The 15,329-nt window shown below is 38.7% G+C and overlaps 2 protein-coding genes across 6 annotated transcripts in view; one reads left to right on the top strand and one right to left on the bottom strand.

The window, feature by feature from the left end:
- The window catches only part of LOC117815675 (microtubule-associated tumor suppressor 1 homolog), an 81,499-nt gene extending 80,559 nt beyond the window's left edge, over positions 1–940 (bottom strand). The window contains exon 1 of one of the 3 annotated variants that reach the window (XM_034687530.1): positions 728–940. The gene's annotated coding sequence lies outside the window, so the exon portion shown is untranslated. The remainder of the gene's footprint in view (positions 1–727) is intronic. The other 2 variants (XM_034687528.1, XM_034687531.1) reach the window with 2 other exon arrangements.
- Positions 538–15,329, top strand: part of LOC117815678 (calpain-1 catalytic subunit-like) — a 29,926-nt gene continuing 15,134 nt past the window's right edge. The window contains exons 1-3 of one of the 3 annotated variants that reach the window (XM_034687537.1): positions 538–846; positions 1,873–1,976; positions 14,672–14,926. In XM_034687537.1, the coding sequence (XP_034543428.1) occupies positions 14,690–14,926 (237 nt within the window). In that variant the 5' untranslated portion in view covers positions 538–846; positions 1,873–1,976; positions 14,672–14,689. Of the gene's footprint in view, positions 847–1,872; positions 1,977–5,038; positions 5,201–14,065; positions 14,134–14,671; positions 14,927–15,329 lie in introns of those variants that run through there. The other 2 variants (XM_034687536.1, XM_034687538.1) reach the window with 2 other exon arrangements.

The following is a 15,329-nucleotide window of genomic DNA, read 5'->3' as shown; positions in this document are numbered from 1 at the left end:
GTGTGTAACTTTACTGTGTTTTAAGATCAAACATTCATGCAAATTAAAACTAATCATACTTGAACATGTGAGATCATTCAAGAGGATGTTTTTAATCCTCATTAGCATTTATATACAAGTCAACTTTTCCCAGGTTGTCTGTGGAAACAAACCTTTCCCTGTCATGTTGTGGTGACACCAGACCCCGTTCACAAATGTGTTAATTTAAGCCTCTTCTCACTGCAGGGATGTTTATAGATAAAATGCCTCCATAATATTCAGCTTCTTCACACATTAAGAGCTCAGTGTTTGATTCATCCTGCTGTCATTACAACCTGCAGCAGGAACTGTGATAACATTTCATTTTAACACATGTTTCGTAGTCATTAAAGACCGCCTCCTCAGAGCTGTGAAGAGCAACACCCAGCTATAAGAACTCATTCTGGAGTTAAACTGATGAGCTGTTTTAAATCCCATGTATGCCGATTCTCACACTGAAGCAAGCAGACTTTAGAAAGGTGTGAAGTAAGTTCTTCTGAGGTGATTTCAGCTCATGATGTGCAAACAAACAGAACTCTGCTACATTATTAATGGAGTCCGTCTCCACCAAACTCATGTCGAATCAGCTGAAGCATGCTCGGTGACTACCTGTGGGGGTGCAGGCTCTCAGAGAGGCCGATCGGTAATGTAGAGACGTAAAGATAGCATGAAATGGTCGTTAAATATCAGGAGTTAAGCTCTCACTCACCTTCGTAGTCCAGCCTGTGCATGCACTGATAATCTACCTCAATCCGCTGCTTTCACCTGGAGACACCCAGACTCCCGCGTGCACACACGCCCCCCCGCAGAGTCTCTGCACACACACAGGTGTGTATCCTTCATTCACTGCACACACACACACCGTGCTCACACTGCTGCTTTCACATGGTCATGATTCCTGCAGCCCTCGAGTCTGATCAGCTGAGTCACGACAGAGCACACACACACACACACACACACACACACACACACACACACACACACACACACACACACACACACACACACACACACACACGCAGACAAACACACACGCAACACTTCCCAGCCTGCACACCTGCTCTAAAGGTGGACATTCATTGGAGGTGATACTGTGTGTTATTATTTTAATATAATGATATTTGATTATATTATTGTTATTATAATAATAATATCTCAATCGCAGTGTTTTTCATACTGTGTATGTTTGCCAAATAATCTGGTGCAATATTATCTGTGCAATTACGTACATCACTATATATTCATAAGATAGAAGTTTACATAGTGTGTATATATATGTTATATTTGCTTTATTTTATTTTATTCTTTTTTATTTTATTCTGTTTTTTGTTTTATTCTATTTTACTTTACTTTATTATATCTTCTTCTATTTTATTTTACTTTATTTTATGTTATTTTATTCTATTTTATTTTAATTTCATTTATTTCATTTTATTCTGTTTTTTTTATTCTATTCTATTTTTTTTTATTCTATTCTATTCTATTCTATTCTATTTTATTATACTTTATTTTATTTTACTTTATTTTTTTTACCTTTATCATTATTAATATTATTGTTATTATATTTTTAACTATGTAAGTACATTGTTGTATTCCCCTGTCCCGTGTTGTAAGCTGCTGGAACAAAATAATTTCTCCCAATAGGTGATCATTAAAGTATATGTTATCTTATCTTAATCCAGGAGGTTCATTCAATCATCATAACTCCCTCACCTTTTCTGTTTGTATCGACTCATTGAGATATTGTACAGAAGTTAACCCTCTCACAAATAAACGTCAAGGATCAAATTAATAAAGGTAACACTATCACTGTTCTTTTTTATTCCCCCCTCATGGTATCAAACATTCCTCCAGACACAACCAGTAAACTCTCACCTCACCTAACCTGCCTCACAGTGGATGTTTCTGTGTGTAACTCTGCCACCTAGTGGACGACAGAAGACTGACACCACCTGAAGGTAATGAAATCCTAAATAATGTTTTGGGTGTCTTTGACTTCTGCAAACATGCAATGTGGTTTGAAACTGTTGTAACAGTTGAATTCAGGTTAGAGCAGGGGTTCCCAAAGTGTGGGTCGAGACTCTTTTGGGTATCGCAAGACGCAAATGGGGGGTCGTGAGATGTCTTCCAGGATGTTTATTTATTTTAATTATCTAAAAACAGTAAATTTTACCCATTATAATAAAAATTATTGACAAAAACAGTAGCTAAACTTGAAATAAAACCTTGAAAATATAAAATGTAATGAGTTTTCTGCCTTTCTTTGTTGTCAGATGACTCCTAAGTTTAGGGTTAGTGAACAGTTAATTATCAAATGAAGACACATTAAATCACTTTGAGGGACAGTGGGGGTCACGAGACTTTGGCACCTATATTTTGGGGGTCGCGGGCTGAAAAGATTGGCAATCCCTGGGTTAGAGAATGAGACTGTTTAAAATGACACAGAGAGAGAGTCAGTGAGTGTTAACTTCTGAGATTTATTTGAGGATGTAACTTTTATTTAAAGTAAAGAAAAATTTCAAGTCAATATAATAAGTGTAATTTATTAAGTGCGAATAAAAGTCTGAAACAATTCCTCTGGAGGGAATACATTTTTAAAAAGTAACAGCTCACAGTGGAACACCTGGTTTTGTTTTGACCACCAGGTGGCAGTGTTATATATTAAAACATCTATTGGTGAGGACAGGAAGCTGAGCTGGATAGTTTTGTTCATTGTTGTTAATTTATTTCTTCAAGATTAAATGAAACCTGCTGTGAGGATGTTGGTATTGATTCTTGTGCCTCCTGTGGACAAAGCAGAACCTCTCGTCCTGCTTCTTTTAACACTCAAATGTGTCCCTTATCGAAAGTCTCTGCCATGGAGAAAGACAACAGTTTTATAACCATGTGAACTGACAGCTGAGGTTTCAGACATTAAAGAAGTATAAAGGAATAATCCAGTGTGCACAGCCTCCTTTTGTAAGTTATAAAGAGACATCTGTATTTCATCTGTATTTATATCAGTCTGTTCTCCTCACAGGAGCTGTGTAATATAATATACTGTATCGTTTCTGAAGACAATCTGTACCTCATCAACATCAACACTATAAAATCATAAAACTCTTCACATGAATCCCAACCAGTTGTTTTTAGTATTAATCTGTTCCTCTTCCTTTGATCACAGACCTGTTCAAACACAGATTCTCAACTCAACTTTATTTATATAGCACCTTTCATACCTAAAAACATGTAGCCCAAAGTGCTTCACAGAGTAACAGACAGTCAGAAAACAACAGCAATGGTAAAATTATGAAAGGCATGATTAAAAAAAAAGAAATACTTAAAAAAGAAAAGAAAATCAACACAGTAAAATAATGAAATAAGTAAAGAGAGGAAAGAAAAGTTAAAAATAAGGTAGAGTTAATGAGATCAGATGAACACAAAATAAATAAGGCAGGGGAATCCCAGGGAGAGTTGCTAACTATATTTAAAATACTTTTCCTGATTAAAACATTTTGTTCTTTAAAAAAGTTGGCAAAGTCTTCACATTTGAGAGTTGAGTTATTATGAGTAAGAATGGGTTGGGGGTTTAAAATGATGTCGATGGTGGTAAAAAGCACTTTGGGGTTATTTTGGTTTTCTAAAGTAATCTTTGAGAAATGGGCTTGTCTCTCTTTCCAGACTGCATTATTATAGATAAAAACTTGTTCTTTAAAAATCTCAAAATGAACATGTAACTTGTCTTTCCTCCATCTCCTCTCTGCTTTCCGACATTCTCTCTTGAGCTGACATTTAGCAGCAGTTTTCCAGGGTGGTCTGTGGTGCATTTGCCTTTTCTGTGTTTGTGCTGGGGCAACTGTGTCCAGACAGAGTTTGAGTTTTTTTATTAATATCAGTAACAAGGTGGTACCGAAGTTATTCAGCAGATTAGTGAAGTGTTGAGTTACATGTTCATTGATGGTACGCTATCTATCTATCTATCTATCTATCTATCTATCTATCTATCTATCTATCTATCTATCTATCTATCTATCTATCTGTCTGTCTGTCTGTCTGTCTGTCTGTCTGTCTGTCTGTCTGTCTGTCTATCTATCTATCTATCTATCTATCTATCTATCTATCTATCTATCTATCTATCTATCTATCCATCTATCTATCTAATCTAATGCAATTTAAAGTGTATTACCCGGATTGAAAAAAATAAATAAAAATGACATGTGTAATGATTAAATATAAGACAGAAATGAATTCAGAAGAAGATACTTCTGCACAAGAAATAATGCAGTATAATATATTTAAATAAACTACAAATGGAAATAGTTAAGAAATAAGTAAAGTCAAGATTTTTTAAAATAGTTAAGACAATAAAAAGGTAAAGATAAATTAAAGCACCATACAATAGTAGTTAGATAATAAAAAATTGGAGAGTTGAAAATAATGTTAAAAAACTTTCAAGAACAGTCTCTTCAATTTACAAGAATAAAGTTGTATATTACAGTTTTTCTCAGTCGCTTTGGTACATTTCTCAGATTAGAATTGAAATTCTCAAAACTACTTAATAATAATAGTAATAACACATTTTATTACTTGTTCAATCTTCACATCATTGCGTCACTTTTGCACATCAAAAAATCAGTTTCTCATTTCTTTGAACAAGTTGTCAATGCTTTGGTACATCCATGCAAATGATTCTGTACAATTATCTGCTGTTTCCTACATTATCAAGTGCTTATGTCATGTTGATCAATATGTGTTATCATGGGTCTCTGTTGAATAGTCTCACCCTCCACAACATTTAGGCAATCGTTCATCGCATAAGTCTTCACATGCAAAATGGATGAACATGTTGTCAGAATATGTCAGACATATTTCTTTACATTTCCATCTGACTGTTTTTCTGAATCTGTCCTGAATTGGTAAATTGCTCCCAGGTGAATCTTGACTTTCTCTAACGAATGTGTGAAGCATTAGATCAACCAATGATCAACCAGTTTTCTGAAATAGCTCAAAGATGCATCTCATGAACCATCAACTGGCAAGTGAATATATAGCCGGAGCACAACACAACGTTACAATGTCTGACAATGGAAGGACAAGGAATTGGACTGGGTCAACAGCCAGAGAGAAGAAGAAGAGGAAGAGGAGTGAGGCTGCGTGGTGGAGGAGTTGGGATGCGAAACAGAGGAAGGAGCAGAGAACAAAAGTGCGTTCCTGATGAGATAAGAGCCACAATACACTAAGGAGTAACTTACAATTTACAATAACTGTCATCCAAACTTTAGCCATAGTTTACATCAGAACGTCCCTCTGGAGTACACTGTTATATTGACAACATGACTAAGCAGTTTAACTGTCTTATCTGTACACACTGACACAAGGACTTGTCACTCTGATGGCACTGACATGTCGTTGACACAGATATTTACTTTTGAGAGATGAACTCAGGATTTTGAGCAAGATACTGGCTTTTGCATGTAATCCATAGTGTTTTGCTATTTGTACGAGTTGTTTTGAGAAACGACGTACTGTTTTGCAAATGTTGAGGATGATTAAAGAAATGTACCAAAGTGACTGAGAAAAACTGTAAAATTATAAATTATATGAACTTATAAAAAAACACCCTGCATTAGAGCCAGACTAAATAGTACGGTGGAGGATTAGGGCCACGTTAAATAATTTTTTATATAAATATTTCAAATTTAAAACAAAAATTTACGAGAATAGTCTCTTAAATTTATGAGATTACAGTATTTAACTTACGAGATTAAATTCATGAATCAATTTTAATTATGCTAAAAACTATAACTTTATTCTGAAAGGTTGAAGATGATTTCTGGCACAGCTGCATTTCCCTGACAGAACTGTTTTCTATACCTGGGTCAGCACGCAACCTGTGTGCACAGCCTTCAATGCGAGTTACTGTGTTCATGAAGTAGTCTGTGATTATCTTGGGATCAGTGTTAGCAGTGTCTGCCTCCATCCACATTATGTGACGAGTAAATCCGTCAATGCAGCCATTAATTCCTATGCCATGCGGCTTTAGTTTTTCATAAGAATCCATATGCCACAGGGTGTTGGGACCTCTGTTGTTGTATTGCCGACGCCGAGCTCGCCGTAGCTCAACTCCTTCCAGGTCCAAAATCTTGATTATCAGTCGCCCAGAGAGAGAAACGTCCTCACTTCAGAAATATTCTTTAGATTATAAAATGATTGTTTTTTTTATTAAGCATACACGTGACTTCAAGTTAAAATCAGAATCAAACATTACTCCTAAATATCGTGCCTTATTGCTCGGGTTTATTCCTTATGTATTTAATGTTGAGGCCAGTTTCTCTCTCTGTTGATTCAGGCTTTAATATCTGACACACTTTAAAGGTGAGTCATTCCAGTTAGTGTCATTATGAAGATTTTACCTCGTTCTGTAGAAGCCTTTAATGTCAGGTTAGAAAGAACATGCCATTCTTTTAATCCACAGAACATGCCTCCAACATGCCGTGACCCATGGAGGATCAACACCTCGGGGCAGACTTTGCCTTTCACCTAAATTAACCTGCTCCTTTCATAAACATGAATCGCTCTGCAGATGACATTACATAGGAGTCACATTAAAGGAAAGAAGACAGGGCTGACATTTTCAGAAGACAGTTCAGGAGAGCATGCACATTTTTCTGTGTGTCAGTCTCTACACTTCACTTCAAACAACACTGACAGATACTGTAAACTGTAAACAGTCACTGTTGTAAAAGCAGTTAATATTCACGAAACGAATAAAAAAGCATTTTAGTTCACTAAAAAGAAAAAAAGTTACAAAGGAACAAAATTAAAATTAAACTATTGTTTATTTACAGCTACATGACTCTGTAGTGGAAGTCACTGCATTAAAAACAGACATGACTCTGTAGTGGAAGTCACTGCATTTAAAACAGACATGACTCTGTAGTGGAAGTCACTGCATTAAAAACAGACATGACTCTGTATTGGAAGTCACTGCATTAAAAACAGACATGACTCTGTATTGGAAGTCACTGCATTAAAAACAGACATGACTCTGTAGTGGAAGTCACTGCATTAAGAACAGACATTGCTCTGTAGTGGAGGTCACTGCATTTAAAACAGACATGACTCTGTAGTGGAAATCACTGCATTATAAACAGACATGACTCTGTAGTGGAAATCACTGCATTAAAAACAGACATGACTCTGTAGTGGAAGTCACTGCATTAAAAACAGACATGACTCTGTATTGGAAGTCACTGCATTAAAAACAGACATGACTCTGTAGTGGAAGTCACTGCATTAAAAACAGACATTGCTCTGTAGTGGAAGTTACTGCATTAAAAACAGACATGACTCTGTAGTGGAAATCACTGCATTATAAACAGACATGACTCTGTAGTGGAAGTCACTGCATTAAAAACAGACATGACTCTGTATTGGAAGTCACTGCATTAAAAAGAGACATGACTCTGTAGTGGAAGTCACTGCATTAAAAACAGACATTGCTCTGTAGTGGAAGTTACTGCATTAAAAACAGACATGACTCTGTAGTGGAAATCACTGCATTATAAACAGACATGACTCTGTAGTGGAAGTCACTGCATTAAAAACAGACATGACTCTGTATTGGAAGTCACTGCATTAAAAACAGACATGACTCTGTAGTGGAAGTCACTGCATTAAAAACAGACATGACTCTGTGGTGGAAGTTACTGCATTAAAAACAGACATGACTCTGTAGTGGAAATCACTGCATTATAAACAGACATGACTCTGTAGTGGAAGTCAGTGCATTAAAAACAGACATGACTCTGTAGTGGAAGTCACTGCATTAAAAACAGACATGACTCTGTAGTGGAGGTCACTGCATTAAAAACAGACATGACTCTGTAGTGGAAGTCACTGCATCCACTAACAGGTTAAAACTGAACCATACAAAGAGGAAACCATACATGAACCTGATCCAGAACCACAGAGACTTCTCTAGACCTGAGCCTGTTTAAGATAGACTGAGGGGAAGTGGAAAACTGTCCTGTGGTCTGATGAATCCAAATCTGACATCCTTTTTGGAAATCATGGACACTGTGTTCTCCGCTCTAAAGAGGAGAGGGACCACCCGGCTTGTTATCAGCTCAAAGTTCAAAGCCAGTGTCCCTGATGGTATGGGGATCATAAGAGTCCATGGCATGGGTAGCTTCCACACCTTTATTTAAACACGTTGATGGCATCAAATTTAAAATGAGCATACATGTTTCATGAAACTAACATTTCTCAGTTTCAGTTTTCGTCTTTGCACAATTTTAAATTGAATAAAGGCTTTAATTGTGTGCAGACGATTTAACTCTGTTTTTATAACATTAACTCAGCGACCCAGCTGTTTGGAGTTTAGCTGGTATTTTAACCTTGACTCCAAAAACAACACCTGAAGATCAAATTACTGAACTTGGAATCTGAATCAGCTGGAACTTGTTGGTTTCACCAGAAAAAGCTAACAGGAACGTCTTGTTTCCGAGTCTCTGGTTCTCACCAGAATTCTGTAAAATATCAGGTTACCTCTGTTAAAGTTTGTGTAGAGACATCCTTTGTTGACAGAGACAGCCTGAAGGGTTTACAGGTGTTTTAAAAGAACCAGCACTCCTCCCACACTGCACACTTTTCCTTACAGGCTGCAGCGGTAAGTTTAGCTCTTCATGTGTCGTTCACTTTGAACTTTGACTCAGGCTTTTGCAAATTATGGCATATTTATGAATGAAGGCAACATTTGCATTGTATAATCTAAGTTGTACACTTTCAACACTAACATTTACTGTAACTGCATTCTTCTAATGATCATGTACGACTGCTTTGTGAAGTGTGTGTGTTTATGGAACGCACTCTGTCACCTCCAGCTACAATAAACTGCTCGATTCTTCTCGTCCAGGAAAAAGGTAAACATAATTGAAGTGATGTTTAGAAAAGCTTCAGCATTAAGAACCAGAACAAAAACAGAGCAGCTGTTTGTGAATCAGGAGGAAAATACATTCAAAATAAAGTGACTTTGAATTAATCTTTATTTACAGTCAGAAAAAGGTGCAGGCTGCAGCTCACCTGTGTCTGCCTTCCCTTTCACAGAAAGCTTTGCAGTAAGTTGAGCATGTATATCTTATCTTATCTTGTGGTCTTGTTCAAGTTTTAACCAGAGGCGTGTCCAGGCAGGTGGCCTACATGGCCCTGTGAAAATCTGATTGGCCATCCCAGGGGCTACCCTGAAATCCTGCGCTATGATTGGCCCTTTAGGCTGTGTTGTAACAGGCATTTATGTTCAAGCAGCAGCCTTTGGTGTCGGAAAATTAAGTTGATGCTGTTCCTCATGTGTCTGCACAAGCCGGGGCCCGTCTTTAGAGCCGTGTTCTTACAGCAGAATCAAACCGCTGAGTCCAAAGACTGCTAACCATTTTGTTAACAATGCATCTGTCAGATTGCATCAAGGCTAAGAGTTGTGCAAACATTTGGATAATTAGGAGCATACCTGAGTTTGCAGACAGGTTGGTGCACCATGGCTGTGAGCCTCAGCTCTACCTCTGTGCCTGTCTCTATCTCACTGAAGGTTAAGTTGAGTCAGTATTTCTAACACTGAGACCGCTTTCCTCAGAGGATGATGTCACTGAGATTAGGTCCATGTTTTATAAGTCATGTTAGTATTCTGATGGTCACTCTGGACATGCAGCTTCTGTTTTAGCCCTGAGAGAATGAAGCAAAGAGGATCTGAATGTCCTTACTTTGTTGTTTTACTTTAAATTAAAAAAATATACATCTCTTACAAACTTTAATGTTTGAAGTTTATGTTCATATGACTCAGGGTAACTTGTTGTTATGTTTTAAAGTGTGTGTGCACATTCAGTGTTGGACAGATACAGAGTACAGTACTTAAGTACCTTTTTTGAGTATCTGTAATTTACTTGAGTATTATTTTTTGGGGATACTTATTACTTTTACTCCACTACATTCAGAAGACAGTTATTGTACTTTGTACTCTTTTACATTTCTATCAGTGCTCTAGTTACTCACTACTTTTGCTTTGAAGTCAGCTCATGAATTTCCTTCTCTTTTCTCCCTGAGACAGTAAACTGTGTTTGTGTAGTTCTGTTTGTCTCAGTGGTTTAGTTGTACCTGTATATCGTGCGTCTCCACGGTTGAATGGAGCAAACACAGAGCAGATTTCCCTCAGATCAGACAGTTCATGTAGAGGTGTTAATGATGGCTATAATTCTCCACCTGAGCACCCATGTCCATATCTTCAGCCCGTGTTAGAGGTTTTTGAAATGAAGAATGATACGTATCATTTGAAATGTTCTCCCTGTTTCCCACTCTGCCCAAACAAACAAACATTCACTGTCCAACCTGATAAAGCGTGCTGAGCTACGTAACGTTTGTTTCATTCCAGATGAACATTTCAAACTAAGTTGTCTGTGTTTGGAGTAACTTAGTGTCTGTTTTTATTCCATGGTCTAGTTTTTAGAGATTTCAAGTAATGGTTTCTAAATGAACAGAATATAACAGAATGTACTCTTAAGTATTATTGACTGCACTCATGCTTTGTCAAAATACAATGTTTTGAGATTTTTTCAAGAAGTACTTTGAATACTTGAGTATTTTTAAAAGGAAGTACTCCAGGACTTTAACTCGAGTAATAATCTGACTAAGGATGCACCGAAAATTCGGCCACCGAAAATTTTTCTTCGGAAACACTTTTTTCACCGAAACAACACGGCCGAAACAGAATGTTGTGATGACGCAAGCAAAAACCCCGTCTGGATTGCTTTGTGCAAAAGCGAGTCCTGCAGCTCAGATCACGAGTTCCCCGCGACATCCACTTCACACCAGTGGGTCTTAATCAGAGCCGGTGGAAGTGGCTTTAAGTTGAGGGTGCTGTAGAAGAGGTGCAATTTTTTTTTCTTTTTGCATTTCGGTTACTTATTAAACTGATAGGCTATAGCGCACATACATTTTATTTTTATTTATCTGGTTTGAATACAAGCTTTCAAGAGAACTTTTCATCATAAATTCACAAATTGCAACTTCCATACCCCGTTGTACAGCAAAGAGCATGCAAGACAAACCTGGTAAAACAGGCCCAAAAGGCAGTAAAGTGCATTGAACAGAACTTATCCAAATACTTTTAGTTTTTAAGCAGGCACACACACAGGGCCCAGGCATCGGGTTATTTTAAAATGTCTAATTATTTAAAATTGCTATAATTATTTCTCAAATCTTCCACAGGCATTACATTTTCAGAAGACAATACAAGGAAAAAATACTGATGTTTTGTGTTAATTAATGTATTTGTTTCAACTTATTTATGCATCCAGAAAAAAATGTGTGATGCCTTTTCCAACAGTGGGTGCTGCAGCATCCTCAGCACCCCTACTCCCCACGGCCATGGTCTTAATAGAGAACATTCCCTCTTTTCTTGCCCCCTCTGAGCAGCTAACTAAAGAGATCAGCTCCTCTGATGCTTCTGTAGCAGACGTTCTTCCTTTAATTGCAGCACTACAGTGTCTTCTAAGCAAAGAGGTTGAGACGGACCACGGAGTGAAAACAATGAAAAGTACACTCTTAGAGTCTGTCAGCACATGGTTCACTGAGATCTATTCAGATCCTCTGCACTTCATTGCGACTGTACTTGATCCACGTTATAAAGATCATCACTTGGATGTGAGAATAAAGCAGCATGCACGAGAAATGATCCAGGCCGCGATGGATGCGGAGAACCTCCTTGGAGACGGAGAAGCGCACAGCGCAGGAGAAGGAGAACAGAGCGGCCTGGGGGCAGGGGCGTGTCCAGAGCTTTTTAACCGGGGTGGCCCAACTGAGGCTCTCACATAGGCAGGGGTGGCCAGTGCATTTACAAATAAATAACATTGACCCTTTATGTCTTCACAACCTACTTTCACTAAAGTATTAAACAGTGGTTATATTCCCTTTGACTTAAAAAAAAAAACATGACAGAGTGGCATACATCTTCTAAGCTTAATTTAAGGACTTACAAAAGATGTTCCTTTAAAGTCACATTTGAGGATAAAGAGCCTAGAAAATGCCTGTGCATCACAAACAGAAAATGCATGGCTTAATCTCAAATCCAAGGAGTGAAATGTTACAACTGTCCCCGGTCTCCCTACTAATAATTGGCATAATAGTTTATTTTGGTGTTTCGGTTTTCGGTTTTTGGCCTTGGTTTCCTTATTTTCGGTTTTCGGTTTAGGCCAAGAATTTTCATTTTGGTGCATCCCTAAATCTGACAGAGCCACTTTCACTTGTATTAGAGTAATATTTGACCTGGAGGATCTATACTTCGACTGAAGTAATGAAGCTGTGAACTTTGTCCACCCCTGTGCACATTAAAGTCATGCTACCCCTGCATAAGTCAGTGACCCAGTTAGACCCAGTGAAAACATCCTGGCCCAGTTTAAACTGCCTCCTCCTGAGGGTCCTGCTGTTGTGTGGCCTTTAAGTGAAGCTGAGTTATATACAGTATGTGTCAGAGGCAGACAAAAGCTTGTCTGTGCGAGTCCTGCGGTGCGCCAACAGAAGCTCTGAGCCAGAGCCCCGAGGGATGAAAAATGAAAAAAAATCTGAAGTTTCTCAGCCAACGAGGTGTCGAGGTGTCGAGGAGACTCTGTGTGTTTAACTTTGTTTGTTTGTGTTTGATTTGAGCTTCTTGTGTAACATGATGCCACTCATAGCAACCACAGCCATGCACACGGACTGAGGATGACCTCGTTATCGTCTTTAGTGTTTTCTTCACAGCTGAGTGAAACTTGTTGGAAAGGAAACTTTAAAAGCTAGGGTTGGTAGTCACGGAGAACTAGCATGAATTTAAATGTAGCATTTCCTCAGGACTTCTACACACCAAAGCATTCTCATAGTGAAAGTTAAAAACACAAACAAACATGAAATGTACGCTTTGCAGGAGGCGGGCAGAACGGCAGGAAGGGATTTGATTGGTTTCATCATTTGGCTCCTGATGGCAGGGATTAGTTGGTGTTTTCCCAGGTTTACTCCGGCTGTGGATAGCAGCTTTTTTTTTTTACCTCTTTTTTAAGAACACATAATAATAATAATAATAATCATAAAGTTTATTTATAAAGCACTTATCAAAACGTACGTTACAAAGTGCTTAACATCATAAAAACCCACAATAAAGAGAACAAAGCCGGGGGGGTATATGGGCTGGCAAGACAATTTAAGAGGAACAGCTAAAAGAGAAACTACTGAAAGCAATTAAAACAATAAAACAATTAAAAACAGTAAAACAAGCATCTTGGATAAAACAATATTACAGGAAGGCCTTTCGATAAAAATGTGTTTTCAGCTGTGATTTAAAAGAAGATACTGATGCAGCTTGCCTGAGATCCTCAAGCAGGTCGTTCCACAGTCGAGGAGCCTACACAGTAAACGCTCGCTCACCCTTATACTTCAGCTTTGTGGCGGGAACTTTAAGAAGGTTCCTGCCTGAGGATCTGAGGCTGTGCCTGGGCTGGTGCGGTGACAGCAGATCACATATATATTCAGGGGCCAGGCTGTGAAGTGCTTTAAAAGTGATGAGTAAAACCTTAAAATATATTCTAAAAGCAATGGGCAGCCAGTGTAATGATGTGTTGATTACCATCGGGACATAAAGATCATTTCAACCAGCATAACAAAAAGTGTATCTAAATCTGACTACCAACCCCAGCTTTAATGAAGAATTGTAGTGTGACAGAAATCCTGTGCGTATACTGTCACTTCAAATTGTCAGGGTTTATTAATTGGACACCAGACAGTCCCAAAGTCCATCTTTGGAAAAGACTTTAGGCCAGGGACAGTCAATAAAACAGAACAAAAACAACGCTACACAAGGAAGTTAATAAAGAGTTCATCAATCAGTAACTTAAATTCAGGACAAAAGAAATATAGATTTCAAGGTCACACAATAGTTTTACATCAAAATGAAGCCCATAGTCAGGAAATGAAAGCTCTCTGTGATGCAGGCTTGTTAGAGTAAGGGTGTAGCGGTGTGAAGAGAGAGAGCAGAGGGAGAAAGTGAGCAGGACTTGTGGTTTGGGGGGCCAGTAGTGATGGAAATCATCAAGAGGCGGACCACCAGCCTGCTCCTTAGGGGTGAGTGCAGAGCTCGGGTTTCTGATGAAGGGGAGGAATGGGGATGCTAGTGCCAATAATCAAAAAGTACTTTTTTTAGGTGAAGTTCAGATCAGGTGAGGAGTTTCCAGAGCCAAAGAAGGCTGCTTTCATCTCAGCCCGCTCCAGTTCACTTCTCCGACTTTCTTATTTCTTTGTTTTGATCCACAAACAGGCTGCAGGTGTCCGTAACCATCTGATCACCTTTCTCCTCAGCAAAGCCACACCTACGCCTTCCAGAGAACCAGCACTGCTCTGCTGCTGGGAAAGGGAGCAATCAGCCCCCCCTCGGCTGATTTCCACAGAATAAACCGTTATGAATGAATAACTTATATACAGACTGCTTATCACTAAATGAAGAGTCTGCTATATAAAGCAGACATCTTCTGTGAGTGAAAGCAGCAGCTTCCTTAGAGGCGTATCGTTTCGTTCCTGAGTGTACAGCTTCTCAAACCTTCTGCCTTTTTGGAAACTAACGTCGTCTGATGTAAAGTTTGTTCTCTTCTTCTTTTCTGCTCAGTGTTCAGACGGTGAAAGAATGCCTGCCCCGGGTGTGTGTATGAACATCATCAATGCACGTCGTAAGAAAGACGGATATGGGACCCCCATGAACCCTGAGAAGTTCCTGAACCAGGACTACGAGCAGCTGAAACAGTACTGTCTCGCCCGGCGCATCAGATACATCGATGACATGTTCCCCCCCGACAAGAGGTCCATCGGTGAAGGGATCCTCAGCCCTGCTGACCTGGTCCGAGTTAAGTGGCTGAGACCGATGGTGAGTGTATTAAGTGACCGTATTTATCCTGTATCACTGTCATACAGCAGAGCAGAGCAGAGGGGGGAAGGGTCAGGATGAGACCAAACTCAAACTTTGATGAAACATAATCTGACACAAGGTAGGTTGGAGGACCCAGAAGCAGACTCTCACACAGGAGGAGGAGGTTTTACTTTCAAAAAACAAGAAACTGTACAAAACAAAGTTAGTCTCAAAGATTACTAAAACTGAGAGACAATGTTTATAACTGACAGTATTGAATATCTACGGATCGTATTGAGGCATTAAAATGTTAAACATGCTGAATATCAACGTGGGGAGCAGGCTCCTAATCTCTGCAGACATACAGTCATAAAAGTGAAGGCTCAGACTTCAACAAGAGAACTGAACAGAAACATATTTC

Source organism: Notolabrus celidotus, chromosome 7 (assembly GCF_009762535.1).
Source record: "Notolabrus celidotus isolate fNotCel1 chromosome 7, fNotCel1.pri, whole genome shotgun sequence".
In the NCBI taxonomy this organism is placed as follows: Eukaryota; Metazoa; Chordata; class Actinopteri; order Labriformes; family Labridae; genus Notolabrus; species Notolabrus celidotus.
The sequence above is the reverse complement of the archived record's forward strand: the minus strand, read 5'-3'. Positions and strand labels throughout refer to the sequence as shown.